Here is a 26,068-nt window from a genome sequence, read left to right as displayed (position 1 = left end):
TTATTCGACAGACGGAGATCACAAGTAGGCAGAGAGGCAGGCAGAGAGAGAGGAGGAAGCAGGCTCCCTGCTGAGCAGAGAGCCTGATGTGGGGCTCCATCCCAGGACCCTGGGATCATGACCTGAGTCGAAGGCAGAGCCACCCAGGCACTTCCAAAAATAATGATCTTAATGATTGTTTTATTTTTATATATAAAAAAAAATACAGTGCCAACAAGTTTCGAACTTAAGACAAGTGACTTAAATCATAGTGAGCAAATTCACCTTTGGTTTGAATCTCCTATTTTTGTCACTCTTCTCCCTTTGGTCAACAGAATAAAATATAATTAAATGGATAACTAGGCATCTAGTTTGCCTTATATGGGTTTCTTTTCTTTTCTTTTTGGGTTATTGCTGATTATTATTATATGTGTACTCAATATTGATCTGGTATATTTGGGTTTTTTTTGTAATTTTCTTTCAAGAAGGGATAAGTAAGTTAAAATTTCTTTTACCAGGTTTTCTTAATGTGGGGTTTGCTTTTTACAGATGACTTACAAGATGTAATAGAGAGAGCTGTCCAGATTGGTGTTAAAAAGGTAACTTTTTGTTAAGTTTTTTTAAAAAATTAAATTCTGGTTAAGATACTGTAGAATAGAAGAGAAGGAGCTCATGCCACACTTGGCATTTGGGGATATGTATTATCAACAAGTAGTATTAGTAAGTAAATGAAGTAAAACATCAAATCTTAAGTGACACAAGCCTCGTGCTTAGTTCTTATGTGAGCAGAAGTGTGGTAAATGGCAAAGTCTCTTTGATAAAAGTGTTTAAAACCTATTTTAATTATCAGGCTTCTCAAGATGCAACTCTGAATAAATTTTGTAACCTAACTTAGCATTTGTTAGAACTCAGCAGGCATCAGAAAGACCTGTATCTATCACCGAGTTTAGCTTTTACAGTATGAATATCCCTTTTTGAACAACTGAGAAGGCCCTTTAATTTTTATAGTACTAATTTGATTATCAGGATAATTCTACTTTTTTAAGAGAGTTTTAAGCAAATGAATATTAGCTCTGTGTCAAATTCTCTGAATAGATACTTGTTTTTAATTAGTATTTAAAAAAAATACCAAGCTAGCCCACATATGCATATATAAGGTTAAGTTCTCCAGTGTGGTGTCTGGAGACTTGGTAGCTGCGGCTTCTAAGTTGAATTACCTCGAGTGAGAGAGGACCCTGCTGGCTCCTGAGTTTGCAGCCCCAGCTCTGCGCAGTGGTCTCTGTTCACCACGATAAGAAGAGATAAACGTTCCAGTATTCACTTCTCATTATGCAGTCATTCCCTGCTTGGTAAATCACTTCATAAAATGCTTTTCTGCAGACTCCGAAATACCAAGCTCCGGAATTTTCATGTGTCAGCCATGAGTAGTTTAATCCTAATTTAATCCTAGCATTTGAAACATACACACCGATGTCTCGGATGCGGTTCCTAATTGGAATCTAACTTAGTGTCCTGCAGTTACGTTGTAGTAATGAAAAGCCCAGTTACGGCCGCACACCCCTGGGTTTCAGCCCCAACTTCGCTCTTCAGAACTTCGTAACATGGGTGCTTCTCTCTAGGCTTCATTTTTCGCATCTGTAATTCGAGAATGATAATAATGCCTAATTAAGGGAGTTGTTGTGAGAGTTAAACAACGCTGGAGTGCAAAGCACATGGTATTGTACCCGTGTAAATACCCTTTTCTCTGTCAGGTTTGTGGCGGGAGCCACCACCATCCTAGTGTCGTCATTGTGACCTGCGAGGGGAAATTACTCCTCTAGCCTTGTCCTCATTTTTTCATCTGTTTGGGAGAGTTATAGATAAAACAAAAGGTAGACTTGAATAAGAGTTATTTTACAGAATTGAAATACTAGATGAGGGCACCTGGTTTTGTATTAAAGCATTAGGTGGTGTTAGTAAACAATCACGTTCTCTCAGTATTTTTTTTAATATCTTAACATGTGTTTTACAAGCAATTGAGCATTTAATAATGGCTGCGTTCCCTGAATAGATACTCAGTGCCTATTATATTAGAAACTTAGGTTGCTCTGTGAAAACATCTGCTCATCTTTTGTACTTCTTCCTGTTTTCTCTTGAGGCCTAAAAATTCTGAAGGAATTTTTCATTTTAGCTCAGTGAGGCATTTGAAGGGAGGTGCTTAAAAAAATCTACATTAGCGTGCTTAGTTCGTCCCTTCTTTTGAAGGATGCATGCTTCAGCAGCACTGCCTCAGTAGCTGGCACCCACACATCGCTCTTTGTAACATTCTCCTTTAATACAGTCATTCTCACTGCTGGGGGACCCGGAGGGTGATGTCTTTAGAAGACTGCTTTCTGCTAGGAGCCATACATTTCCTTACAGAGAATTCAATATGTGTTAATTCAGCAATGGTCAAACTTTTGGTCTCAAAACCCATTCACGTTCTTTAATATTCCTGAAGACCCAAAGAGCTTTTCTCTTTGTGGGTTTTCTTTGTTAATATTAAAAATTAGAACTAAGAAGAATATAAAATATCTATTAACAGGGGTGCCTGGGTGGCTCAGTGGGTTAAAGCCTCTGCCTTTGGCTCAGGCCATGATCCCTGGGTCCTGGGATCAAGCCCCACATTGGGCTGTCTGCTCTACAGGGAGCCTGCTTCCTCCTCTCTCTCTCTCTCTGCCTGCCTCTCTGCCTACTTGTAATCTCTGTCTGTCAAATAAATAAATGAAATAAAAGATATATATATGTATCTACTAATAGTAAACCATTATATAACTAGCATATTTTTATGAAAAATAAGTATTTTCCAAACCAAAAAATTGTAGTGACGTGAGAGGAATTGTTTTGTCTTTTTTTTTTTTTTTTAAACATGTCTTGAATGTCTGGCTCTTAATAGAAGACTCCAGAACTTGGGTATCTGTTTTTGCAGTCAGTCTGTTGTGCTGTTACCCATCCTGTAGCCTCTGGAATATTTCCTTGCACCCTTGGGGCCGATGAGAGTGAAAAAGGCAAATAGCATCTTAGAGTTATTATGAAAATAGTTTTGCCCTCACATTACCTGGAGGTTCTGGGACCACACTTGGAGAACTGTTGAATTAATAAACACTACTAAATCTCCAATTTAGATGAACAGAATTCTAAATTCAGAAGTCTTTAGTTATTCAGTCTTTCATAATGTGATCTCTGTCCTTAAGGAGCTCTTGATCTAACAGGAAAAACAGACATGTGAATCCATTTTAGTAGGTAGTAGTGATAAATTCTGTGTTGTATTTATGCATGTGTGTGTGGAGAGGGGTGGTTGGGGACCACTCGAAATAGGAGATGACCTTTCAGCCACATTTTAAAGGAAGAATAAGTGTGTGATAGTCAAAGAGAGCATTCTGGAAAAAGGCAGCAAGAAGGCATGTTTGGGAAACTGTTGTTGATGCCCTGTTCAAGTAGGCTTATTTTCTTTCTTTCTTTTTCAGTTCATGATTACAGGTGGAAATCTGCAGGACAGTAAAGAGGCACTGCATTTGGCACAAACAAATGGTATCCTCATATTCCTTTTACCCCAGCCCCCCACTCACCCAAAATAGGAGTTGAGTTATTTTGAAGAAGTCTTTCTAAAAACTGCTTCAGGTGCAATACAATGGATTGTGACTGTCGAAATAACAGGAAAACAGACTGATTGCAATGGGACATGATTAAAATGAAGGAATTCTGAGTGCCCACCGGTGTATCAGACGTTTGCTTAAACCCTCTCTCTCACATACTTAACCATTATTTTGATTATTTTAAGGTTAATGAGAGTTAAGTTCACTGGGTATACAGTTTAGCCTCACAAATTCCTGATGTAAGATTTTTCTATGTTGTAATGTGCTTAAGATGTGAGTTGCTTTTTATTTAAACTTTAACTGTGAAGGATCATTTATTAAATATTTATCATGCAGACCATTGTTTTAAGACCCCAGGAATGCAAGTAATAATATATAATCTCTCTGTTCACTTTATGTTCATGCATTTTGCAATTATTTAAAATCTGTGAAGTTTTAGAATTTGGTCCTAAGGAAATCCTAGTTACAGAAAACCTCTCCTTATCTGGTATTCATTTTACCTAACTTATTTTGGTTTTGGGTTTTGGCATGCGTGCTTCTTGTGCTAGACATTGAAGAATTAGGCATTCCATGTTATTTTTCAAAATATTGATTTACTTACTAAAAGTTAATTTTTATGGAAATATTTCTAAAATGCATACTTCTCTTCAGGACCCACTGTCACTTTTTTTTAGTGATTAAGGTAAAAGATGCCTCTGGGGATATAAGAATCTTGTCTTCCATACTTTTTATTCTTGAAGAGAGACATTTTTAAACGTTCTTGAAGCTCCCTTGTCAGCCCTCTTCACTCCTCTTCCCATACCTGTGGCCCCACTGCTTTAAAACTAATGCCTCCTTTTATGTGTAAACATCCGTAGGAGAGGCTGAAGAAGGCTCCCCGCCTCTCCCGGGCTTCAGGGCCAAGCCACTCAGAAGCCCTTTTTGACTTCATACTTGTGTTCTGTGCAGTCAAGTGAGCATGATCTCCAAATAAGTGAGCTTTATTTTTTATTGGAAAAACAAATCCCGGGGCGTCTGGGTGGCTCCATCAGTTACACATCTGTCTTTGGCTCAGGTCATGATCCGAGGGTCCTGGGATCAAGCCCTGGTGTTGGGCTCCCTGCTCAGTGGACAGCCAGCTTCTCCCTCTTCCTCTGCCCCTCCCCCCATGCTCGCTCGCGCGCTCTCTCTCTCTCTCTCAAATAAGTAAATAAAATCTTAAGAAAATGAAAAAAACAGATTCCATCTCTTTAAGTCATCCTTTTTGTTTGTTTGTTTGTTTTATGTATTTGACAGGGACAGAGACAGCAAGAGAGGGAATATAAGCAGGGGGAGTGGCGAGGGGAGGGAGAAGCAGGCTTTCTGTTGAGCAGGGAGTCCCATGCAGGGCTTGGGCTCCATCCCAGGACCCCGGGATCATGACCTGAGCAGAAGGCAGCCACTTAAAGACTGAGCCACCCAGGTGCCTCTAAGTCATCCTTTTTAAGGGGAAGAAATATATTTTGTTATGTTAAATACATGAAACAAGACAGTGATGTGAATAGTGAATATAAAAGATATAATTAGGTTGTGACATTTCATTCTCCAAGAAATTGTTTTATTTTCCATTCTGCAGGATTCGGTAAATACCAAACTTTGGAAAGTTGAATTAATTTTTTTTACCAATATGTTAAAGGCAATTTTCATATTCATGTCCTGCTTTGTTAAGCTGTTCCAAAAATTATCATATGATTAACCATATGCAGTTCTTGTAGTTCAAATAGTTTATGGCTATTATTAAAAATTAACCAGTTGAAATGATTTGTTCTGTCATTTTTGCATGTTAAGTATAATATGAAAAATATTTTGAAAATAATCCTAAGACATTATTTTGTGCTAGATATGTTTTTCAGTACAGTTGGATGTCATCCTACAAGATGTGATGAATTTGAAAAGAATGACCCTGATCTTTACTTAACGGAGTTGCTAAATCTTGCTGAAAACAATAAGGGGAAAGTTGTAGCAATCGGGGAGTGTGGACTGGGTAAGTGCCAACCTAGCCCTGTTACAGTGACTTTGAAAGAGATTTGTTCTGTACAAGTTAATGAGTTGCTATTTATTTATTTATTTTGTCTTTTAAAGATTTCGATCGACTGCAATTCTGTCCCAAAGATACTCAGCTCAAGTAAGGAAATTTTTTGACTTTAGTAATTATCGTAAAATCAGAAGAGTGATTTTTTAAAAAATTGCCTTTATTTGTTCAGAATGTTGTTGGATTAAGCATCAGGATTAAGTATTTTTCCTTTGTATATCAAAAGTGAAGTGAAAAAAATTCCATGCATACCTGCATGGAATTCATAAGGGATGGAAGCATCTAGTTCCCAACTGATTAACCATCTAACTTAATTTTAATGGTGGAAGTTAGGGATGAGTTTTACATGATGGAGACTTTTGTTGTTCTTTTTCTTATGAGTGTATTCATGCAGGAGCCATTCCAGTGGAATGATTTAAGAGCAATCAGTGATATAAAGGATTTGAGAGCAGGAGGTATTAGAAGGAGATTATAGGATCAATCACCAAAGTAGGAAAAACCTACTCTTGCTTCGCTCTGGATATTGTCAGCTTAGAACGTGAGGGTCTTTTCATAGGAGCCATGTGGAGAGTGGGAGCTTCTCAGAAAACTCCGAAGTTCCCAACCTTTGTAGACTTCCTACAACCCACTGCCTACACCTTTAAGTTGGAGTCAGCACACTGGTGGGTAGTGTGATAGGCCAAAAAGAAAAATGAGCTCATAGACTTAATTTAAGTCTATTAATGAGCATTTTGTTGCATTTCAGAAACAATGTATTCGTTATCTAGATGATAGAACATTAGACTAAATCCTCTCAGAGCTGTTCAGTGATTTATGATGCTGTGGTCTTCCGGGACAGTCACCTGATGACAGAGGATTATTAAATCCTAAACCTCTCTTGACTATCCTTTTTTTTTTTTTTTTTAAAGATTTTATTTATTCATTTGACAGAGAGAGATCACAAGTAGGCAGAGAGGCAGGCAGAGAGAGAGAGGAGGAAGCAGGCTCCCCGCTGAGCAGAGAGCCCGATGCGGGACTCGATCCCAGGACCCTGAGATCATGACCTGAGCTAAAGGCAGCGGCTTAACTCACTGAGCCACCCAGGCGCCCTTGACTATCATTTTTATAGGTCACTCACTTACCTTAAACGTTCACATACCCATATTTAAATTGAAAAATAGTTGACTGCTTGAGTTTGGTAGGTGAAGCCCACAGATCTTAATTCCTCCACCTTAGAGTCTGTGTTTGGCCAAGATGAATGTCGTGAAGCAGACAGATGGCAGGGGTGTGACAGTGATCCTCCGGCCATAGGACTTTAATCCAGATGCATTCAGACTGATTCTAAAATGCAACCTACATACTTGAAACTTAATTTTTTTTGTCTTAATGAAAACATTGATAGTTCTCTTTCACTGCTCTGAGGATACTCCAACCATTAACTTAAGATCAGAACTTAAAACAATACATATAGCAGGATGTAGTTAATGCTTGAACACAGATGCCAGCTGCCCAGGTGGTAATCTGTACTAAGAGTTTAAACTCAGTGCTCGTTCAGTAAATGATTACCAGGTGCCTCCTCAGTGTAATACAAAGAATAGGCTTGCTTCTGATGCCTTTAGAGATAAGAGAGGACATAAGTAATTAAAATGGGTTGGAAAATGCTAACAAAAGGTGTAGGAGAGCAGGGGGAAGGACTTTCTGGGGGAGTCAGGGAAGGCTTTGCTAATAAGGTGAGGCGATGTGAGCTGGGCGTCTTCCAGAGGAGATGAAGCTAAGGACAAACTAAAGTGTGGGACAGAGTTTAAAAAGATGGGCAGTTAGTTCAGTTTGAGATTTTAAATTCTAAAACATCAAAGGATTTAGTAAAAAACCGCAGCAGTAGGAATCCCATTTGGTTTGTTGTTAAAACAAATATCCCTCCCCACACCACACCCCCACGCCCTGTCCTCCGCCCACGCTCCCTCCCTGCACACATGGTGCTCTGTACTTGTGGTGCTCTGTACTTGTTTCGGCATTTCTCACGTTGTCCCGGAATACATTCATGTCCCGCCTTCCTGTCCCACAACAGACGGTGTCCGGTGTCCGAGTTCTCTGGGGGCACATACCCAGCCTCACTCATGCTGTCGCGCCCATAGCACCGACCGTGCCCAGTACTCTCCGAGCCTGGCAGGTGCTCCGTAAATGCTCACTGAGTTTTCATAAGGAGAAAGGGTCTTTTTGATTCCTGCAGAGCAGCGTGGAGTAAAAAGCCTATAACTCGGCTTTTACTATTGGATCTTTTCTTGGAAGAATTTTGATTTTGAGCTGTCCTTTAACACCATCTAAGACAACCAGAGTATGATTTGGTGTTCTTATTGTTGTTGTTTTAAGTAAAAATGCAGTCAGGAAAAAGATGTATGAGAAGAGAAAAATAGAAAATGGTGTGATGGATTAGTAGGCAAGACAGAACTGACGTGCAGTAGACACAGTGGCCAAAGAATACCGAGGCCTGCTGGTAAGTGAGGCAGACTGTAACTGTGCAGAGTAGTTCTCGGAGAATTGACAGCTTTGTGTTTGAACCCTAACAGCCTTTGGTGGCTGTGTGTCTGTAAATCTCAGTTTCCTCATCACTGAAATGGGGATAATACCTCCTACCTTTCTTAACATTCGGTATGTAAAGCGCATCATAGTAACAGGCTGGGCGCAGTTAGTGCTCAAGAAATTGCGCCTGTGGTGGTAATCTCAGAAGTATTTTCATCTTAAAGAAAATACAGACTATCTTTTTCTTTGGGGTTTTTGAAAAACATTTTTTAAAGAGCAAAAAACCCAAAAGGCATGAAAATAAGGAATAAGCCAGACTTTGCTGTGGAAGGGTTACCCTTGAAGCCTGGGCTGTCTATTCAGTGTCTGCCCCATGCTCTATCCCCTTTTCTTGCTGCAAGTTTAGAGCTCGGTTTACTTGAGTGGGAAGAATTTGCTGTGGGATTTTTCCGGGGCTTTAAAATGTTAATACTGCAGGTCTGTTTTGGAAAAGAAATCCAGCATCAGACAAGATTTCAAAAGAACCGTTTGGGGATTTAGGGAACCCCAGCGATGAGAGAGTGAGGCTGTCCTTGCCGTGGGCCAGTCCAGAGGCTCTGGGCTTTTGGGAGTTGCCTCAGTCTTAATTACTAACAGCTACTCGCAAGCTGACCTTTTCAAGCCCTGTCCTCCGCTATTGTTGACCCTCAAATGTAAGAAGCAGTAATACAGGCAAAAGCAAATTACAGCTTTACTAAAGTGAGCAAATCTAACTCAAGTAAACAGTGCTTTTTCATTTATGAACTAAGAAAAAAAAAACAGTAAAAGAAGCAGAGAAATCTCTTGATGAGGGCCAGTTTCTGCTGCCCTGTAACTTACGCTATTTCTAGTTAGGATGGTGGGTTTTTTTCTTTAAAGACAACAGGTACTTCAAGTCAAGTTCTCAGTCTGTGTCATTAGGAATAGTTGGCCTTAAGACACCTAGCTAGCTTGAGTGTATGGACCTTTTCTTTTCTCATATGCAGAATAATGGAGGCACGTTGCTTGAACATCTGTTATTTTCATAATTTGTACTTTTGCCTGCTGTGATGGGCAGGCTTATTCCCAAGGCGATCATTAGATTCTGTAAATCTGTGGTTCAGTTGTGTGGCTTTGTACATAGAATTGTGTGTGAAAGGAACGATCCGCGTAGATGGGGAGCGTGAAGCAGAGAGTGTGCGGTGTGTAGCCAGAAGCCAGATCCATGGTAAAGTTTACGTAATGACTGGAGCACACTTCATTGCTGACATTTCAATTTCTGTAGAGGTTATGGAAATAGTGACTTTTCTTTAAAGATTTCATTTCTGTTTCCTGCCCTGTGAAATTTCAGCACTTTGTTAACTAAAATTATTTTTGCTTACTGTAGCCCAGCAGAACCTGAAAAGGTGATTTAAATTCTACACACTGGGAAACACTGGGTAATAAAGACAAAAAAAACCCACCAAAATTATGAAAACTCTTTAAGAAGTGCACTTATGTGTCTCATTTGAAAATTTAGCATTTTCAAGAGGACAAAGGGGTACTCCAGGAAAATGATTGTCTTGTATTTCAAGGGGATAAGATAGAGGAATATATAGCAAAAGAGATTTAAACTAAACACCAAGAAATTATTCCCTAAAATTAAGGTGCCAAGTAGAGGTAAACTCCTGTAGGAAAATAAGACCCTTATTCTCTGTAACTCCTAGTTTCATTTGAGCTGCATGAGCTGAGTGAGAATGAGTGAGTCCCGCGCTGAATGAGACTGCCAGGAACACGCACCATGTTGCATCTGGCTATTTTCATTACGCTATGGGACCAGAAGAAGCTTCTTGGAAATGTCATTTTGGCTGAGACCTGGAATTTGAGCACTCAGTTTCTGGGTCCAAGTTTGTTACAGTGTGTTGTGATCTTGGATGAGGTCGTACATCCTTTGGCACTAGCTCTTGTCCTGTTCAAAGGTTATTTTGTGGATCAGATGAGATAATGGTATGTGGCACTTGAAAAACCTTTTTATAAAGTACTCTCTAAATATTCACAGCTGTCGTTTTATTTATTTATTTATTTTTAAAAAGATTTTATGTATTTAGGGGCGCCTGGGTGGCTCAGTGGGTTAAGCCTCTGCCTTCGGCTCAGGTCATGATCCCGGCGTCCTGGGATCGAGTCCTGCGTCAGGTTCTCTGCTTAGTGGGGAGCCTGCTTCCTCCTCTCTCTCTCTGCCTGCCTCTCTGTCTACTTGTGATCTCTGTCAAATAAATACATAAATCTTTTTTTTAAAGATTTAAAAAGATTTAAAAGATTTAAATAAATAATAAATAAATAAATGAATAATAAAAAAGATTTAAAAAGATTTTTAAAGGAACGCCTGGGTGGCTCAGTTGGTTAAGCAGCTGCCTTCGGCTCAGGTCATGATCCCGGCGTCCTGGGATCGAGTCCCGCATCGGGCTCCTTGCTCAGCAGGGAGCCTGCTTCTCCCTCTGTCTCTGCCTGCCATTCTGTCTGCCTGTGCTCGCTTTCTCTCTCTCTCTCTGACAAATATATAAAATCTTTAAAAGAAAAAAAAAGATTTTTAAAAGATTTAAATAAAAAGATTTTATGTATTTATTTGACAGAGAGAGAACACAGCATGGGGAGTGGCAGGCAGAAGGAGAGGGAGAAGCAGGCTTTCCACTGAGTGGGGAGCCCAATGTGGAGTCGATCCCATGACCTTGGGATCATGACCTGAGCTGAAGGCAGATGTTTAACTGACTGAGCCACCCAGGTGCCCCACGGCTGCTATTTTATCATGTAGTTTTTATATCTTTGAAAAATAGAATGTTTCAGTTTTTGTGCTATTTACATTTATTTAATAAATCCCTGCATCTAGTGGTAGTAATTCCTTATATAACAGAACATGGAAAACACTGAGAATAAAGCTGTGCCAGGCTGCTGGCTGCAGCGGATTGACTTCCACTGATGGTGCTCAGCCAGCTCTCCGGGCAAGACGCTGCTGGTGTGTGTGCTCTTCCCTAACAACACGTGCTGCAGGGAACGGATCCCATGGGTGATGGGAAAGTATCTGCTTCATTTGCTGGGGTTTGGTGGGAAAACCTAGTTAAAAGTAATCATTTGAGGGGCCACCTGGGTGGCTCATTTGGTTAAGTGTCTTCCTCCAGGTCAGGTCATGATCCTAGGGTTCTGGGACTGAGCCCTATATCAGCTTCCTTGCTGCTCCTTCTCCCTCTCCTGCTACCTGTCCCATCCCCTCCTCGTGCTTTCTCTGGCTGTCTCTCTTTCTTTCAGATAAATGTGTAAAAAAAAAAAAAGTAATTATTTGAGGAACAGCTCCCATCACTGGAAACATAAACATTATAGCTATTTCTAGTGATCAGTAGTAAAGTGCTACCTAATTTACCCAGTAGTTATAATGGAAAGCTAACCAACATTTTTGAAAATAATTTTGTAATCCCAGAAAATGATGTGTCCTTTTCAGGAAGTTGTGTGTTATAAAAGCCTTTGACTAAGCCAGATGTGTTTTAAATGTCTGAGTTTACTACTTCTGTCCTATAATCTCAAGATAATAAAAGTCCTTTAACTTAAAAATATTTAACAGTTATTTTTTTCACACTAAAATAGAATTAACAAGGATTTTTTTTTGGCATCATACAGATACTTTGAAAAACAGTTTGAACTGGCAGAACAAACAAAATTACCAATGTTTCTTCACTGTCGGAACTCACATGCTGAATTTTTGGGTGAGTTAAAGCTAAAATCTCATTTAGAATTTAAGAGTTTTGCAGAAGTCAAGCAAGGTATTAGCCAACAGTGGTTTGTTTTTAATTCACAGACATAATGAAAAGAAACAGAGACCGGTGTGTCGGGGGAGTGGTAAGTAGAAGCGTTGCCCAGAAGCTTCCTTGTTCCTCAGGTTGGCGAAGTAATTCAGGATCAGCAGTGTTCCTCCCCCTCTTACTGAAGGACGCATGTTTACTTTAGAATCTGTGGGCCAGATGCGATACATAAGTCACACGGATTTAATTACATTTATTTTGTTCAAAGTACAAGAATGATAGAGTTTGGTCCACAAGAAAACCCCGTGAATGAACTCGCGTTTCAGGAGTGTGGGCGATGGTCTTTTTCTCTGCCTCTTCCATCAGCTGTTCTTCAGTGGTTTTCACTTGAAATTCTGAGCAGGGTATAAACTGATTTTAATATTTTAAGTCTCACTTCAGGTTTGCCTTCTTAATTTCTTGTCAGCTGTGCTCATTTGCGGTTAACCACTCTGACCTGAGACCCCTCCTTTCTGTAATATGCTTCTACTCTAAACGCTTCTGTGTGGTCATGTCAGTTAGGTCCCATCAATGTTCTCTGCCTTAGCTCAGGCATCCAAAGCAGTGTTTTGTAAGTCTTTTTTGGATTACGGGTTCTTTTGAAAATCTGCCTCAGAAAAACTCTCCGACGCACACATTTTCCCCTCTAATTTTAGGAGCAATTCACTAGTCTCTAGCAGAAAAGCTATTACCTAGCTCTGTAAAATCAGTCCTACTAAGTCCAAGTAAGGAAGAGGAAATGGCACTTACACTTAGGGTACCTACTCCCTATGGGTATCGTACTGTATGCCTGCACTGTGCTGCTGAGTGTCCTCTGTATTTTCCCAGGTTTGTAGCCCTACTTCGTGTCTCACGGACTGCTAGCGATCATGTTTTCTGCACCGCTATGCACTTTTGTATCTGTAGTTTACTGACCCTGCAGTTTATCCTTTGGGAACTGAGAGAGGCTTAGAGGCTCTCATTAATGCCCTTGGGATTGATGGTTCTAACTCTTAGCCCATTTTTTTTATTTCTAAAGAATTTACTTAACAGCAACAAATCCAACCTAAATGTTTGACTTTTTTCGGAAGAAGATATTGCCTGGCTGGCTCAGTGGGTAGAATGTGTGACTCTTGATCTTGGGGTTGTAAGTTCAAGTCCCACACTGGGTGTAGGAATTACTTGGGGGGGAAAAATCACTGAATATAACTAATTTTCTGAAATGGTTTATGAAGAGTCATATTTAAAATTATTTTGATGTTAATGGAGGATATATTTTCTAGTCAGCTGCAAATGCTGAGGGGAAGAGCAAACTCTTTGGGCAGCTGTATGACATGGTTCTGTTTTAGAACAGATTTGGGACTCTGCTTGCTGTATGAACGCATTAATGACATCACTTGTTAGGTGTGTGTGTTTATTTTTATAAAAAGATTTATTATTTATTTCAAAGAGCATGCACATATCAGCGGGGGAAGGGCAGAGGGAGGGAGGGAGAGAATCCCAAGCAGACTCTGCACTGAGCGGGCTTGCCCCCATGGCCCATGAGATCACAACCTGAATTGGAACCAGGAGTTGGCTGCTTAACTAACTGAACCACCCACTTGTAGGTGTATTTAAAGAAGTATTGCTTTTTGTTTGTTTTTTAAAGATTTTATTTATTTGACACAGAGAGATCACAAGTAGGCAGAGAGGCAGGCAGAAAGAGAGAGGGGTAAACAGGCTTCCTGCTGAGCAGAGAGCCTGATGCGGGGCTCAATCCCAGGACCCTGAGATCATGACCTGAGCTGAAGGCAGAGGCTTTAATACACTGAGCCACCCAGGCGCTCCTAAAGAAGTATTGTTAAGTGTGGTTTTGATTACACAAAGTGTGAAAAACTATGCTTTAATCCCTATAGCTTTGAAGGAGAACACCATCTCGTTCCTTTCTGCCTCCTGAGATATAACTGTGTAACAGTTCATGTTTTTTTAGTGACATTCTTACAACTCTTGATCGATCTTCTTAAAACTTGTCCTCTTAAGTCATCTCTCTTCTAGAAAAAAGTAGCCCATAATGTAAAAATTGAACATTTTAAGATACAATTTACATGGTTTTATAACATTTTTAACTTCATGCTTTTGCCTGAGGATGGGGCTCCCAGCACCAGTCCCCTTCCTGGCGGCGCTGCGGGAATGCTGGAGCAGAGCCATCAGGCAGCTGGGGACAGAAGTTCTGGGCAAGCCTTCTCTCCTCTTGCCTCACATCAGGGGGGATGTTGACCCATTTTATTGTGAGATTGGATTTGAAAATAAAACCATAGGGGCCACCGCATGTGAAATGCTCTGATCCGAAAAACCCTAATGCATCTCTACTTCTGCTTAGAAAGTTATTGGTGTCATTTAGGATTTTAAAGGAAAATTAATTAAATAAAATTCTACCTGTATGTCCTTAGGTACATTCCTTTGATGGTACGAAGGAAGCAGCCGCAGCCTTGGTTGACTTGGATCTCTATATAGGATTTAATGGTTGGTAGGTCCTTACATTTGTTTTATATCAAGTAGACTCCTTGTTCTACAGCGAATTGCAGATATGGATTTAAATGTATTTGTTTATCACATTGATCTTGGCCTGTGAATTTCTGTAAGTATGTGAGAAGTTAAATGATGCCATTCTTGCAAGTAAAAAACTCCATTACTCCTTTCAGTTAAAACTTGAAAGTTATATAGGGCACCTGGTTGGCTCAGTTGGTAGAGCATGTGGCTGTTGATCTTGGGGTGGTGAGTTCAAGCCCCACTTTGGTCATAGAACCTACTGAAAACTTGCAGGTTGTACACTAACCCAGCATCGCAGTTACAGAAAACAGTTTTGTACCCAGATCAACAGCTTGGCTTTCTCTAGCATTGCAGTCGATTCTCGGGTCATTTTATCCCTTTAAAACATGCCCGTTTGCAGCATTGTGTATGCATGTACACAATGCATGTCTGCCCCTATGACATAATCATTTCATAGATCTCTGTAGGCCAAGACAGTGAGGCTCTCAGAAGTTAAGAAACTGGTTTCAAGTAACTGATAGCATGAGAACCAGTGTCTTCTGCCTCCACGCTCGCTGACCTTCCTGCTGGTACACCACACTAGCCTGCGTAAGCCCAGTGTGGTCTGCTGGCCCCACTGGCTCCCTGGGCTGTCCCTCCCCAGTGTTTCGTTCCTTTAAAACTACCACTTAGCTGACTGCATTATTTTTTACTAAAATATCTCCTCGGGGAAATAGAACCATGACATTATTTGCTGTTGAGTTCAGATTTATTTATATGTCCTAGGTGCTGCTTCTATATTTTAATGATTTAATCAGTAAACCACTATGGAAAGGAATACATGAATAATGGACTATAAAGTAGTTTTGAAAAACTTAGACACAGTCTCCCCACCATACTCTCTACTTGTAAGTCAGCTTTCCCAGAGACGCCCACTTAGCTCTTCATCATCATGTGTCTAAGTATTAGTGTGTGCGGTTCTCTCTAATTCGTCTTCTCTGTTTCCGTTAAGGAGTACGAGCATCTTCCTTCTTACATCCAGTACTTTCCTACCGCCTGAATTCTTTCCTTCACAGGCTTCTCAGTGTACTTAGTTCGGAATTTTGCGGTTTTATGCGCATCTAGTGTTTTCATTATTATGTCTGTGTAGATATTGTTGACTGCTGAACATAGGCTATACCGCTTTGTTTTCCTCATTTTTATTTACTTGGTTTTCTTCAAAAGCTGAAGCCTTCTCACACGTTACAGCAGCTCTGTGAAACACCTTCCTGTTTCTGCACATGAGGAAAAGGGTCTAGATAATCTGGCCTTAGATTATCTGCCCAGTTTCTGACCCTTCCATCTTCTCCGTTTCGGACCAGTGTCTGCTCTGCGACGGAATCTTTATTTTTGATCCCGTGTATTCAGTTTTGTTTTGCTGGAACATGTTCCAGTGAATTTACTTTGTTTTTGAAAGATTGCCTGAATAGTTAATGAAAGAAAAACAAAAACCCTTCTATTGGGTATTTTTCCTGGGCATAAAATTCTGGACTAGAAATAATTTTCTATTAAGTCCATGAGAGTTTGCAGGACTCCATTTTTAGGTTTAATGTCAGTAAATCAGTGGCTGTCCTCATTTCTAGTCCTTACCCTGTAGGCCTACTGTTTTCTCCCAGTGGATTATTTTAGTTCTTTACCTCTGGAATTATTAGACTTCACAAAGGTGTTTGATGGGTTTGTCATTCAGAGTTCGTGCGCGCGCGCTCTACTGGCCCATGCCAGCCAGAAGCTCATCTCTGTCCATTCTGGGAATTTTTTTTTTCTCTTGTTCTTTCTTTGGACCTCCCCGGCTCATACTCTGATCTCAGTTTTTTCCCCTATAATTTCTATCTCTGTTTCTCCCACTTTCAAAAATATTTTTCAACTTTTTAATAAAACTTCAGCTTCTTGTTCTAATATCTGAAAGCTCTTCCCTATCATTATCTGGTTTGACAGATGCAGATGCATCTTGTTATCTCTCTAAAGATAGATTTAGTTATTTTTTTGTTTCCCATATCATGCTTTTATTTCCTCCGAGTTCCTTTTTCTTTGTTTTAGTCCCTGTCATGACTTTCTTCAAATGTCAGGCAATTCTTATGCTCTATATTTAAAAAGTTAAGATAAAAAGCTCTTGGAATCTCTCTGGGGAGACAGTTCATCGCCCGGCAGGCCAGCCGACCGCACCAGGGATTCCTAAATGTCAGCCTGTCAGACTCTTTCTGGGTTGCTTCAGTTTCTTCAAACTGGGGTCCTCTGATCTCCGCTGGAAAGGGTCGGGATTCTTCAGTGTGCTGGTGTTCTGGGGCAGAATGAGGGTGGAGAGGGGAGCTCACCAAGCAGTCAGCTTTCGGTCTCTGTTTTCACCCCGGGCTTTCCCCCTGCATGCCTCTGTGCTGCACTGTCTCTAATTTAGCTTTTCCAGAGACTGTACGCACAACCTCTCCCCTTCTCTCTCAGGCCAGGGGTTAGGAGCAGAAGTAGTCCTCTCTGCACCCATTCCCTGGAAGTAATCTGACACTTTTGGCTTTTCTGTTCCCCACCTTTTAAAACAGTCTCCACTTAGTCCCTTGCCTTATCCCAGCCTAAGGACCTTGATCTTCCAGTTCTTAGAACGTTCTTGGGTCAGTTGGTTTGCTTGTCTTCGGTGTCTCTCTCCACAGTCACATGACACCTAAGTCACCTTAGCAATCATTTATCATTTTACCATGTACTTTCTGCTGTATATTTTGTGACTAGGAGTCAGAAATATCTCCTAGTTTCATTAAAAAAAAAAAAAAGTGGGTTTTTTTCTTTCTTTCTTATTTTGAAATGATTTTTAAGAGCAAGACAGTAGGAGCGGCCAGGTGGTTCAGTCAGTCGAGCACCTGACTCTTGATTCCGGCTCATGTCATCTCAGGGTCATGGGATTGGGCCGCAAGTCAGGCTTCACGCTCAGCACAGAGTCTGCTTGAGATCCTCTCTGTCTTCTGCCCTGCTCATACTCTTGCTCTCTAAATAATCTTTTTTAAAGGAAGAGGGTAGAAGGTCTTTATTTCACCAACTTGATTTAGTACATTTGTCTTAAGAGATTTCTATATGACCTTGAATTTATAAAGATTTGGCTTTAAGTTAATGATATGACTTTTTTCCAGTATTAACTCAGAATTAACACTAGTCATTTAATCAGTCAATATTTCTATTCTTATTCTGAAATTGAATTTATTGCAGTATTAATCTGAGTCTCTTGAGTTATGGTAATTTAATCTATACTGCCTGTGACATAAAGTCTGTTTTCTAAGGGTTAAATTATATTTTCCTCCATGAAAATGGGAAAGTTTCAGATTTGACTATGGAGTCATGCAGCTGCCTTCCTTTAAATGGAAAACCTTACTAAAGATATAATTGGCTTTGATTTAAAAATATTTCTTCATAGTATATATATTTCTGTATTTAGATCAGTGTTTATAAGCATGGAGTATATGTAGGAAACAACTGTTAAGGCATGATTTCTTTTCAAGAGATTGAAAATATACAAGTAATTTGATAACTGGAAGTTTTAAAGTTAATACCCATATCAAGCATATCAGTACATTTTTGAAAATACTCCTATTGGTCAATTGTTAACTCTGGCTGAACATAAGAGTTTTGTTTGTCTCTGGAGAACAGTAATAAAAAGGCTGGTATTTATGGCAAGTTAGACACACATTTCCCTTTCACTCCTTCTAAAATCATTCTAAAGTAAAATCCTGTGTATTCAAAGTGGAAAACGTAAAGCAAAGAAACAAGGCTGGAGTTTCTGGAAGAGACCAATTAGACTAAAGGGCCCCAGAGAAGGTGAGAGCAATTGGCACACAGAATCACAGAAAGGACTTTGGGTTTAGAATTAGTGACAAATGGGACTAAGTGAGGGTAATTCCAGACCTCATAGAGAAAGCTGTCATCCCCTGTGTTCATTGCCATGCACAGAGTACAGGTGCAGCAAGCATTTCTACTCAAAGGGAAATCTCTTTTCCTAAGAAAACTGAACAAACCAAATTGTGAGAGCCAAGAAACTTGGCTTGGAAACTTGAATGTTGATCTCAGAGGAAAGAATTTGGAGGAGCAGAAGCCCCACAGCTATCTCCCTCCCTTTTCACTCTTAAATGAAATCGCAGATCTGTGTGTCAAGTCCCAGCCTGGCCCACAAGGAGCTTCCAGTAAGATTCCCCACTCAGAACTGGCAGTAAAAAAGTCCTCTGTTTTCATAAAAGTGGAGGGAACACTGGCCATTCAAGCCTCCTTAAATATAACTGATAATTAAGGAGCACCAGATAAATGAGGTGAACCAACAGAAAGTAAAAGATCAAGATAAATAGAAAAATTAGCACCAGAGGAAACAATTTAGGGAAAAGAACTTTAAAAGAGACTTGATATACTAAAGGCTGAGATGTTACATCCATAAAATATGAACAATATTACAAGAATATTACAAGAAAAAGATAAGAGTTCCTTAATGATTAAAAATAAATGTCTGTGTTTATAAAACAATACCACCATTGGAGGAAGTGAGGGAATCAACACATTCAACAGGGAGATACATATTTTTCCTCTCTACCACCTACCATTGGGCACCTAATAGTAGATGCAGCAATTTTTATACAAATATTCTAGTGAATAAAGGGCTGACAGATCTGTCAACATTCTGCAACTCCTGGTAAATGAAGAGGTCTAAGCACTGGGCAACCATGGCTGCCTCCCGTCACAAAAATACAGCCAGATACTGTGTGCCTCTCTAAGTAGAAAAATAAGAAAAAAATCCTCACCTGAATCTGGTCAAGATTCTAGATGGTAATGTAGATATCCTGTAAGAAATACAGAAGGCAAAATTTCCTTCAGGTTGACATGACCAGGAGCATGGTGGAGGAGGAGGTTCCCGCCTCCTCCCGCAGACACTCCCAGGCAATGACTGTATGTAATGCAGTTCTTTCCGAGAATGACCTGATCTGCAGAACAGCTCTTCTGTACTGTGAAGGAAAAGCCACACTGAGAAGGGTGGGGAGGAGCAGAGACAAAGTAGGGAACCAAATATGTGATATGTCAACTCATAACCAGGAGGGGACAGCACAGGTGTAGAGGTCCTCCCTGAGGAGAAGGGGATCAAGCCCCACATCAGGTGCCCCGTGCCTCCTGACTGCCCTGGGAGTCTGCACCAGGAAGACAGGCCCTCATCATGTTTGGCTTGGATAACCAGCAGGACTCTACTTCAGCAGAGCCAGGGCTCTATTAGAAACTAAGACTCTACTCATGAGGGCCAGCACACTAGTATCACTCACTTCAGAATCCAGCAGAGAGACAGCAGTTTAAAAAGTACCTGCGTTGTACAGGAAGGAGATTTATTGGCTCATTTTAGGGTGGCTGCTGGAGGGGCAGGGATCTACAGAAAAATCTCTTGGGACTGGGAGTGCTAGCAGGTGCGGTCTCCCAACTAGCAGCCCTGATGCTGACAAGAGCCAATTCTGACACTCTACCAACTATCTTGATAGCACCATTCACCCTGCCTTGCATTCTCTGTCAGACCCACTCCACCCAACCTGCCAGGTTAGGCAGGTTCCCTTCCAAAGTGGCTCTTGCCCAGCAACACCCAGTGGTCACCTTGTTTGGGACTAGTGAACCCACAAAGCAATTACTGCCCCAACCCAGCATGCCTGTAGTGTCTTCAGGAGGGCCTCTCAGCCACCTGGGCTTGAGGACAGCCCTGCCCACCAGCACACTCACAGCAGCTACAATACACAGTAGGAGGGCATAAGCAGCCTACAACATGGGACCCTCCTGGAGTGCTTGGTTCTGATGACCATGGGCGATGTTACACTGCTTAGCCCCACAGGATACTTCCTACACAAGGCCACTGCTTACAAGGCCAGCAGATATAACTGATGTAATAGAAAGAAAAAAAAATCACAAAGTGAGAAGACAGACAAATTTATTCCAAATGAAAGAACAAGACAAAACCTCACAAATAGAACTAAACAAAACCAAGGCAAGCAATCTACCTGATAAAGAGTTCAAAGTAATGGTCGTAAAGATGCTCAGTGAACTTTAAAGGAGTGGATGAAATCAGAAAAAGAGAAAATAAAAAACCAATTAGAGATAAAGAATACAATAACTGAAGTAAAAAATAACAACAGATTAGAGGATACAGCAGAATAGATCGGTGACCTGGAAGACAGTAGTGGAAACCATCCAAGCTGAACAGAAAAGGACATTTTTAAAAAAGATTTTATTTATTTATTTGACAGACATCACAAGTAAGCAGAGAGGCAGGCAGAGAGAGAGGGGGAAGCAGGCTCCCCGCCCAGCAGAGAGCCCAGTGTGGGGCTCGATCCCAGGACCCTGAGACCATGCATGACCTGAGCCGAAGGCAGAGGCTTTAACCCACTGAGCCAGCCACCCAGGCGCCCCAGAAAGGGACATTTTAAAAATGGGAATAGATTAAGAAACCTCTAGGACAACATCAAGTGTGCTAACATTTGCATTATAGAAGTCCTAGAAGGAGAAGAGGGGGGCAGAAAATCTGAAGAAACTTTTCCTAACCTGTGGGAGAAATAGATGTCCAGGAAGCACCCAAACAAGATGAACCCAATGAAGTCTACACCAAGACACACAATAAAAAGGTGAAAAATTGTAGAGTCTTTAAAGCAGTAAGAGAAAAGAAACTAATTATATACAAAAGAGAAGCCCCCTAATGCTATCCACTGATTTTTTTTTAGCTAAAACTTTGCAGGCCAGAAGGGAGGGGTGTGATGATATATTCAAAGCGCTGAAAGGAAAAAGCCTACAATGAAGAATACTGTGCCTGACAAGGTTCTCATTTAGAATTCAAAGAGAGAGAGGGTTCTTTAACCTGGAAAGGGAATGATGCAGTGCTTTTAGAATGTGTTCAAACTTAAAAAGAACATCGGCTCAAAACAGACCGCTGTAAATACAGGGTGTTGTATATGAACCTCACAGTAACCATAAACTGAAAACCTATAATACACAAAAAGTAAAGAGAAAGGAATCCAGGCATAACACTAAAGAAAACCATCAGACCACTAGGGCAGAGAGAACATTAGAAAGAAGAACTACAAAAGCAACCAGAAAACAATTTCCTATCAATAATTACGTTAAATGTAAATGGATTAAATATTCCAATAAAAAAGCGTGGGATGACAATCTATAAGGAAACAAACGAACAAAAAAATTTCTATATGCTGTTTATGAGAGAATCACTTCAGGCCTAAAGATATACGCAGACTGAAGGTATGAGGAAAAGAATAGTCTATGTGAACAGAAGCGGCAACAGCAGCAACAAAAGCTGCAGTAGCAATGCTTAAATGATACAGTCTTCATTAGTATGCTGTAACAAGAGACAAGGGCATTGCGTAATGATAAAGGGATCCAACAAGGAGATACAATAATTATAGATATCTGCACTCAAGATAGCATCTAAATATACAGAGTTCATTAACAGACATAAAGGGACAAACTGATAGTAGTACAGTTATTACTAGATACCTAGATCAGTGGAACAGAATACAGAGCCCAGATACAAATCCAGATGAACACAGATGAAATCAAGACTGGGAAACTCTTCAGGGCAAATAACTGGGTTTCTCCAACAATTTTTTTAAAGAAAAAAGAGGTTCAGGGGCACCTGAGTAGCTCAGTGGGTAAGCCTCTGCCTTTGGCTTAGGTAATGATCTCACGGTCCTGGGATTAATTTATTATATAATTCTCCATCAAATAAATAAAATCTTAAAAAAAAAAAAAGGAAAAAGATATTCAGGAAAACTTAAGAGTTTAAGAGATTTAGAACATTGACCAGTTGCAATATGTGGCCCTCATTTGGATCCTGAGCCACACAAACTCAAAGAATGTCTCAGGGCACTGAGACAATATGAATATTGGATAATGATAAAATGGGGTTTTCTTAGACATGCTTAATAGTATTGTGGTTATATTAAAAGAAAGCTTCATGCTTAGAGCTACATGCTGAAATATTTTCTGAAATAAATGCTAGTATGTTGAAACTATACATTTTGAATTTCCTTCAAGATAATACAGGAGAGGTTTGGGATGAGTTGGTGGGATAGTATCAGCCAGGAATTGATAATAGATCGGGGCCGAGTAATGAGTACATGGGGGTTCTGTATTGTAGTTTTACATATATTTTAATCTCTCATAATAAAAACTTAAATATATGCTAAAATTTAAATAAAACATAAGGACAGTGTTAATCATCATCACATTATATAGCAAACCATCCTAAAACTCACTGGCATATAATAGTAAGCATTTTTTCATAGTTCTGGATCTTAGGATCAGCTGAGGGTTGACTAACTGATAGGAAGATCTCTTGGCCACAGGCACATGTTGAATTCACATTGGAGCTGGGCTTTCTTTCTGGGTGCCCAGGCGGAGGAGGTAATGGCTAGTTAGTGCATGCTAGTTTCAGATCACAGAAGTGCCATCGAAATTTTTAAAAGTGAGTTTTCAAGCCTCTAACGCTGTCATCCAGTCAAAGCAAGTCTTGAGGCCATGACCAGATTCAAGCTCCTCCTTCTATGAAACCGTGACAACGGTGCAGATACATTTCTATAAAAGGAAAGTGAAGAACTGGGACCAATATTCTAGTCTGTCTCACGGTCTGAAAGTGAAAGTTAAGGAAATGAAAGTTAATTTCCCAGGAAAGGGTAAAAGAAGCAGGGCCTTAGCAGATCAGTTCAGGAGTTGTAAAACTGACGAATACAAGTCCCAGAAAGAGATGAGAAAACAAAGGGGGAAAATTCCTTTTCCCATAATTTTTTCCCAGAGTTGGGGAGAGGGGTCTAAATTGGACGGGTTTTAACTCCCCTAAGTGAATGAAAAAGTCTCACGTAAGTTTCAGAACGTCAAGAGTAATGGAAGATCCTGTTTCCATATGTGGGGAGAAGGACATTTCCTAACGAGATTTTCATTTTCATGCCTTGTTAAATACTCTTAGTTCTGTGACTGTGATTTTCATCATTTGTGAGGATTCTGTTGCTGATTAGTGAAACATTAACTTTGATTCCTTCCTAGCAGTAGTTGCAAAACTGGCCATACCTTCCAACTCTGCATTTGAGCCTGAGTTATGCAAATTACCGAGGGAAGCAAACGAGTTTTTACACAGACTGACTCAGAAAGTTAATGGACAGTCAGCTGATAAACACAAAAAATTGCATCCTATTAAAGGCAGTGTGTGGTTGGAATAGATCTTAATCTAGATCCCGTAAGGATGGAAATGTGTATATTGCCATTGTAGCCAACCAGAGTTTTGTTTGTGGACTTTAGGTTTTATAATGTTTTAGATAAGTTTGTAATTTGAAAAAAAACGACCAAATACATGAATTTTTTTTTTTAAGCTCACTGAAAACCGAGGCTAATTTGGAAGTTCTGAAGTCAATACCTAGTGAAAAATTAATGATTGAAACTGGTAAGTTTATGCATTTAGAACTTTTTCGTATCATACCATATCAAAACAGAGCTAGACAAAAGTTAAATATTTTAAAACAGTTAATTCATAGCCTCAAAAACTGTACTTTACAGAAAACCTTTGGGGTTTTTCATCAATTGATAGAAAAGTATTTTTGCAAGCAAGATTTTCAATTCTAGAAGTTTGATTAAGCCTAAATACTTAAAAAAGGAATATTAAATATGTAACTAAGGAGATTGTAATTATGTGTATTTTATTAAACAAGTAGTCTTACTGAAGTACCCCACTTGGGGTTTCACAAACTTCGGAATTTTTTTTATAACATTGTCTTTGTAATGGTGTAATTTTACAGTACTTTCACATAAAGTACAAGAATTTAAATCAAACTGGTTTAGTCAAGGAATTTTAGAAATCTGTTCCCTCTTAATAAAAGAAGCTAAACATTTTACCTAACTCAAGGCTTTACTTACATATATGGGCATTTTTAGTAAAGTCAAGCCTAACCATCAGGTTTATTTCCTTGGAGAGTTATGAAAATGAAATGATCTTATTGAAAGTACAATGCTTATAAAATGTGTGAATTCTTATTTATTAAAGAGGTAAGTGAATAATCCCAGGATCTTTTTTTTTTTTTAAGATTTTATTTAGTTGAGAGAGAGAACACAAGCAGGGAGGAGGGTCAGAGGGAGAAGCAGACTCCCTTAGCTGAGCAGGGAGCCTGATGTGGGGCTGGATCCCAAGACCCCAGGACCATGACCTGGGCTGAAGGCAAATGCTTAACCCACTGAGCCCCCCAGGCGCCCCAGGCCCAGTATTTAGAGGCGTTCTTTCACATTCAGTAGAGGCAAATAGAGGCAGAACCTAAATGTTTCCAGGTTAAAATTTGTATTTCTTCTGGCTTTGTTTTAGAGTATGCCATACACCAACAGTAATATTAGCAGAAAAATCTATTATGAAAGTGAGTCTTAAAAAGCTTTAAAATTTTTTCTTAAAAGGCATTTTAAAGTTTGTACAGTTCAAGATTTAATCTTGTGCTTAGAATTTTTTTTGCTTTTTACCATTTTTAAGCCGAATCATGACTTAAACATTTTACAATTTACATAATTTGTTTGATAATGTTTATTAAGAGACCAATATTTTCAAAGATAAACCTCATTAAGACACTTCTTTGCTTAACTAGACGCACCTTGGTGTGGAGTGAAAAGTACACATGCTGGATCAAAATACATAAAAACTTCATTTCCTACCAAAAAGAAGTGGGAAAATGGGCACTGCTTAAAAGACAGGAATGAACCCTGCCATATAATGTAAGTATTTGGTTTTCACGGTCTTCAGAATATTCAAGTCAACCACCAAATGCCATTTACAAAATGAACTCAAGGGACCGAGGTAAAGTCGGTGACATCCAAATGAAGTTAAGATCAAAAGCCACCGATTTAATGCAGCGATGTGGAAGGCTCTGCACCCGGATTGCTCTACTGAGGCTTCTCTCTCCCCATCATCTCCACCTCAGTTCATTACGAGTGGTTTTATTACAGGAGTGAAAACTTCATGTGATCTTGGTTATTTGTCATTTTGTAGGAAAGGGGAAAGATTCTCACACAGCTTCCTTGCTTATGGTTATACAAATGCACTCTCAGCAGGAGATCTTTTTGTATATTTTAAATGACTTGACAACCTGAAAAAACTTAAGTATTAACACATTTCTTGAAGCCTTTGACCGAGGTGGTCAGGTTATAGAAAGATTTCCTTTTTCTAACCCAAAAGGGGGGGGGGGGCAAGCAGCAATTCAGCATCATGTTTTTAATTATAATATATCTAGTGCATGGAGAGAGGGGCTGTTGTTGAGGAGCTGTAGAGCTTGTAACTTACAGGGTGAGTTCTTGTCCTGTTCACACACTCCTCATCCAGTTTCTGTTTGCATAAGCAGATAATTTAAATCGCAATTCTATCACTCTCTTGTGGTTTACCAGTTCAGGCAATTGAACAGTTACTTTCAGATTATAATAATTCCTTCCATATGCATCTTTTTAGTCGTTTTTAACTGATAAGAGTATTAGGTAAGCCAGCTCTAAAATTCAGCAGGCAGAGAACTGAAGATTTATTCTATAAAAATAATACTGGAAAGACTTTCCTTTATTAACATGCTGGTGTTGGCAAAGATTTT

The 26,068-nt window shown here is 39.8% G+C and overlaps 1 protein-coding gene across 3 annotated transcripts in view; it reads left to right on the top strand.

Annotated features, from left to right (window-relative positions):
• The window catches only part of TATDN1 (TatD DNase domain containing 1), a 40,647-nt gene that overhangs the window by 12,186 nt on the left and 2,393 nt on the right, over positions 1-26,068 (top strand). For 2 of the 3 annotated variants that reach the window (XM_059395144.1, XM_059395145.1), the window contains exons 3-11: positions 529-578; positions 3,465-3,528; positions 5,452-5,595; positions 5,694-5,736; positions 11,785-11,870; positions 11,963-12,003; positions 14,354-14,430; positions 23,831-23,901; positions 25,082-25,208. In XM_059395144.1, the coding sequence (XP_059251127.1) occupies positions 529-578; positions 3,465-3,528; positions 5,452-5,595; positions 5,694-5,736; positions 11,785-11,870; positions 11,963-12,003; positions 14,354-14,430; positions 23,831-23,901; positions 25,082-25,208 (703 nt within the window). Of the gene's footprint in view, positions 1-528; positions 579-3,464; positions 3,529-5,451; positions 5,596-5,693; positions 5,737-11,784; positions 11,871-11,962; positions 12,004-14,353; positions 14,431-23,830; positions 23,902-25,081; positions 25,209-26,068 lie in introns of those variants that run through there. The other variant, XR_009403272.1, reaches the window with a different exon arrangement.

The sequence above is a fragment of the Mustela nigripes genome, chromosome 3 (genome assembly GCF_022355385.1).
Source record: "Mustela nigripes isolate SB6536 chromosome 3, MUSNIG.SB6536, whole genome shotgun sequence".
Lineage (NCBI taxonomy): Eukaryota > Metazoa > Chordata > Mammalia > Carnivora > Mustelidae > Mustela > Mustela nigripes.
This window is presented reverse-complemented; position numbering and strand designations above follow the sequence as displayed.